At 33.3% G+C, this 6,000-nt stretch overlaps 1 protein-coding gene across 1 annotated transcript in view; it reads right to left on the bottom strand.

Moving 5' to 3' along the window:
• Positions 1-274: 274 nt before the first annotated feature.
• Positions 275-6,000, bottom strand: part of phf14 (PHD finger protein 14) — a 120,398-nt gene continuing 114,672 nt past the window's right edge. The window contains exon 18 of the mRNA XM_051136951.1: positions 275-1,219. Coding sequence (XP_050992908.1) covers positions 1,148-1,219 — 72 coding nt within the window. The 3' untranslated portion in view covers positions 275-1,147. The remainder of the gene's footprint in view (positions 1,220-6,000) is intronic.

Here is a 6,000-nt window from a genome sequence, read left to right as displayed (position 1 = left end):
TCAAAATAGGAGAAAAAATAGAAAAAAATATTCAATGACTATTTACTACAATATAATTGCTATCAAAATCCCAAATCACTGATTAAAACTATTGGAAAAAACAAAAACAAAAAAAAAACATTTTCTTTCACTGACCAAAGTAATCCAAGTGCTATTTTGTACCCTATTTGTGGAAAGTGCACTTTAGTCCCTAAGTATGGCTTTTTCGTCAGCTCTTGAGTGCCGTTTATCTTGACTGACATCTAAATAGTTACAGTACTGTTGTTTTTAGCATCAATAACAGAAATAATAAATTCACAAGTATTGTTTATTACGAAGGTCACATTTTTTTTAAATACCTAAATACAGACTTGTCTTGAACTCAAGCATTGAGGCAGATGAATTGTCCCACTGTTTATACACTGAAATAATGTTTAAAACTGAGAATAGCCCCAAAGATGAGCATGGACAACAACACTGTCAGGATGTTCTGGAATATACTGTAGTTATAAAAATGATATTTGTAAAAAATTATAAAATAGACTTTGCTCTTACATCAGGAAATAATGAATTATTTATATAACACAAGCCACTGTCAGTTTTACTGTCAATGCAAGTTCATATGCGTATAATGCATTGGTGTTTAAAAAATGAAATAACGACATTATAAAGCAAAGAGGTGTTTGCGGGACAGGAACAAATAGTGTGCAGTTTATTTTATATAAAAAAATACGATAAGAAACACTGCTTGAGGAATCTCTGCACACGTTATACCATCCATGAGTCATGGGAAATGTCAGTTAGTGTATGAAAAATAACTCTGACTAGACACAGTGTATTTAAGGTAGAAACAGGCTCATATGAAGATCACGATCAGCTGCGGCCTTCATGACGGTGGACTTCAACACATCGAGTCTGTACAATTCTCTATACATTTAAAAAAATATATAGAGATCACAGCATTGACATTTTTTTAAGCTGGCAATTTAATCATTTTTCTGGTTGACAAAGGAGGAAAATTTCAGTCTGGTGAAGCAGTGGCAGTTCACGTCAGTTGATTTCATTTGTGAAAGTTATTTTGTGTCCTGCTATTCAGCAGGAAATGAGGTGATGGCGCTGGCTGTGTAGACAAGACCATTACTTCACGTGAGGTAACGTTGAGGGTTTTTCAGTCTGGGATCTCCTGCTCAGTCTTTTCCTCTTTTACAGATTCATCCTCAACCTCTTGTGGTTCTTCCTCCTAAGAAATTAAAAAATAAAAAATAAAAATAAAAAGATAAAGTGAAAAGAACATTTTACGTAAAAAAAAAAAAAAAAAAAAAAAAAAAAAAAAAAAAAGGTTCTTAAGAAGTTCATAAATGATTCAGCTTGAATAATCAGTTCAGTTCAGGGTCTAACATAATTAAGGAAGCACCGATCCAATATTCATACGGACATTTTTTTGGCAGATCGTTTTTTTTTTTGTTTTTTTTTTGCCAAACTAACAAAAACACACACACACTCACATATATCTACATTTTATATATATATATATATATATATATATATATATATATATATATATATATATATATATATATATATATATATATATATACACACACACAAAAAAGTTAATCTGAAGAAAAGTATATCAGAATATATTTATAAATCAGATGTATATAGGTGTAGTTGTATAGGCATACTGTTTTCATTTAAAAAGTAGTGAAAACATCTGCCTATATTGGCATGCCTAATAATAAGATTTATTTGTATTGAGATATGGACTATATATTCAGATTTGCATTTATATACTCTAGGTTTTACAATTTTATAGTCAGAATAATAACTATATTTACAATTTACATTTACATATTTAGACTTTCCACTATATTTTCAGATTTAATTCAGACTTTTAACTATATATTCAGATTAACGTATATACCAGTTTTTGTCTATATATTCAGACATATCTGCATATTGCAACTTTCATGTATCTCAGAATTATAACTATATGTTCGGATATACATTTATATAGTCATATTTATAACTATATATTCTGATTTACATTTTTAGATTCAGATTTCTAAATATACATTCTGATTTACTTAGTATATTCAGACTTAAAATTGTATATTCAGATTTACTTCTATATACTCAAGATTTACATTTTTATATTACGGTTTGTATTTATATATTCAGACTTATAACTATATGTTTGGATATACATTTGTATATTCAGACTTCTGATTTCATTTATATATTCTGATTTATAAATACACATTCAGATTTACTTTATATTATATTCCGACCTTTATATGTATACAGGGTGGGCCATTTATATGGATACATCACACATCAAACTTATTGGGAATTTCACAAGAAAAACAATGGTGTGCTTGGTTTTAACGTAACTTTATTCTTTCATGAGTTATTTACAAGTTTCTGACCACTTATAATGTGCCACAAACAGGACGTTAATATCACCAACCATTCCCATTTTATTAAGGTGTATCCATATAAATGGCCCACCCTGTATATATATTTACTTCTATATACTCACAATTTCTAGAAGGTTCTTTATTATATATATATCAATATATCAATGTCTGAAGTGGATCAAAACCTTTCATCAAAATTGTCCTAAAACCAAAACAGTACCCGTTCCTGTCTTAGGACAAATTTTTGAACTTTTTGGTTCCACTTCAAATGTTGACTACTGTATATATATATATATATCTTATAGATATCTTCATCATTGACAGGATTTTTTACATTTTTTATCAGTGACAGAAAAATCTGAAAACCTTCCTTCACTTCTTACTGTAATTCCCACCCCTGTCCAGTTGGTGGTGAGTGCGCTCCAGTGCGGCAGCAAAGCACTGGATCCAGAACAAAAATGAAACTGTCACAAATGTTTTGCTATGTGTTTGACACCGGTGATTACCCAGAAGCTACAACAATCTATCATGCCGCATTAAAGCGTGCCAAATCATCATTTATGGCTTGAATTTCCTAATCAAATGGGCAGAATTTGAAATGTTTTATATGAAAAGTAACACAAAGCTGAGCCTATTGTGATTTATTGAATGGGATATATATATATATACATATATATATAGTAACTTTATAAAGCAACACATAACCATATTTAGGCAGTGTGTAGTTAAGTTAATGAGGTAGAAATTCTAAACTGATTAAAAAAGCAACAACAACAGGTATCAGATTAGTATCAGTATTGGCAGATGAAAAAGTAATAATAATAATGTTCTTTTAGTTTGAATGACGCAGTTAGCTTCACACCTCAAGTCACATCTTGGATGAGTTTTATGTGTGTAACAAAAACATGCCTTACAAAATAAAACAAAAACAAACTTGCTAGCCTATGTCCATCCTGTTATTTTAACTGCATACATTTTATCTAATTTGGATGCATATTGCTAAAAATCACTGGAGAAGTCAAGGTTTTAAACTGTATTTTGACATGCTATGCTTAACTCTGAATAATTGTAATTTCAGTGCCTCTACGGCAAAGTACAAAGAGCAAACGTCATGCCAGAGTCACTTACACAACCTGCAAATTTAGAGGAGACGACAAACAGGAAATGACGGCCATCTCAGCTTTTAAGTGAGTCTGACAGATGCAATTATCCCCTCCTCCAAAGGTTAATAAACACATCTACGCACAGCCATGTGTGATGGCAGAGCCCTGACCACACACTACACTCAAAGCAGCTGAGAAGCACATGATGATTCATGGCTTTACTTACAGAAAGCATCAAGAGTACAAAACATCGACGATGACATCTCATTAATAGCATCTATTGTTCCTTAAAGCTCTTAATACATTTATGGAAACAAATCTGATTAGAACAGTAATTAACTTGTAATTACATAGTAATAACTTTTTAATGAAAGCCATTGTCAATATATTGAAATCTACTTTAGGCCAGTTTCATTTTTCAGGCAACTTCTTTAAAGGTATCTATTAAAAGCAAATCCAAGACCATAGTAATAATCTAGTCATTACATAGTAATAGCTTTGTAATAACCACATTAGAGGGAAAACTACTTTAGGCCCAGCTTCATTTCCAGACATACAAACATCAGAATTGTGATACACGTCCAATATGTGGCTTCAGGAGCCGCCTCCGCAGTTAATCTGAGCAGACAGCTTTGCTTTATTCAGCAATGTCGCTCCCATATGGGTCTTGTCTCTGTCTGTGGATGACTTTTGATATCCAGCCAGGCCTTTATGAAAAATGAGTTACTTTTTCCTGAACTCTGGGTACTTTGCCGTTGCCGGCCCGTGCGGCGATATAAATCTCAAGGTGGGACGACACCTCATGAACCTTGCTGCCGGATCAGCCGGTGCCATCCACCAAATCTCTCTGACAAGCCTGCCAATTTTCCAATTACTTCTGGCGCCATACATTATCATCAGGCCAGTCAGCACTTAAAAGGGATACAAGAGGGGAGGGTGGTCCGGTGCATGCTAACAATCCCATGGAGTGCCTCGATTGAGCTTTTTCACACTTCCATGGACACACATGGACACAAACGCTTACTCGTTGACCCACACGTCATGGCCCGATAGTGATTTAGTGTTTATCCTGGGGGCAGGGTGAAATTGGGGCTTTTGGATACTTCTTGGTTTGCTAGACATGGGCCACCCAGCTACACAGGAGTTTGGGGTTGATAAGACTCTTTCTTTGTGCATTTTTTGATCAATAATAGTGCAAAAACAACAATATTGTGAAATATTACATTTTAAAGCAACTGTTTTCTATTTGAATATGTTTTAAAGTGTAATTTATTCCTTTGATGGCAATGCTGAATTGTCAGCATCATTACTTCAGTGTCATAGGATCATTCAGAAATTATTCTAAAGTGTTGATTTGCATCCTTGCTGAATCTTACTTTACCTTAAACTTTTGAATACTAAAGTATATGTAACATTAGTGTAGATAGTATACATTATTACTATTGCAGTAGCAATAGGCAAGAGCTGAGACCTTGAGCAGTGTTTTCCAGTTGCACTTGTTGATTTTAGTATCTACAGTTGAAGTCAAAAGTTTACATACACCTTGCAGAATTTGCAAAAATTTGAATTATAAGAGGGATCATACAAAATGCATGTTATTTTTTATTCAGTACTGACCTGAATAAGATGTTTCACAGAAAAGACGTTTACATATAGTCCACACGAGAAAATAATAGTTGAATTTATAAAAATGACCCAGTTCAAAAGTTTACCTGAATGATCCACTGCTGTGTTTTTGTTTAGTGATGGTTGTTCATGAGTCCCTTATTTGTCCTGAACAGTTAAAACTACCTGCTGTCCTTCAGAAAAATCCTTCAAGTCCCACAAATTCTGTTTTTTCCTTCTTTCCAATAATGAGTGTATGATTTTGAGATCCAACTTTTTGCAGAGGACAACTGAGAGATATATATACTCATATGCAACTACTACAGAAGGTTCAAACACTCACTGATGCTCCAGAAGGAAAAACGATGCATTAAGAGCCAGGGGTGAAAACTTTTGAACAGAATGAAGATGTGTACATTATTTTTTTTCTTTTGCCTAAATCTCATATTTTTTTCATTTAGTACTGACCTTTAGAAGCTATAGAAGATACTTACATGTTTCCCAAAAGACAAAATAAGTTACATTTACCCTGATCTTCAAATTCAAAAAACCCCTGGCTTTTCATCCTTTTTCCCTGGCATCAAGCGTTTGCAGTTGCATATGAGTCTCTCAGTTGTCCTCTGCAAAAAGTTGGATCTCAAAATCATACAGTCATTATTGGAAAGAAGGAAAAAACAGAATTTGTGGGACTTGAAGGATTTTTCTGAAGGACAGCAGGTAGTTTTAACTGTTCAGGACAAATAATCCTTTTTCCATCTGGAGCATCAGTGAGCGTTTGAACCTTCGGTAATAGGTGCATATGAGTCCTTCAGTTGTCCTCAGTGTGAAAAGATGGATCTCAAAATCATACAGTCATTGTTGGAAACATTCCAAATAAACAAAATGCTGAAAAC

The sequence above is a fragment of the Labeo rohita genome, chromosome 19 (genome assembly GCF_022985175.1).
Source record: "Labeo rohita strain BAU-BD-2019 chromosome 19, IGBB_LRoh.1.0, whole genome shotgun sequence".
NCBI lineage: Eukaryota > Metazoa > Chordata > Actinopteri > Cypriniformes > Cyprinidae > Labeo > Labeo rohita.
This window is presented reverse-complemented; position numbering and strand designations above follow the sequence as displayed.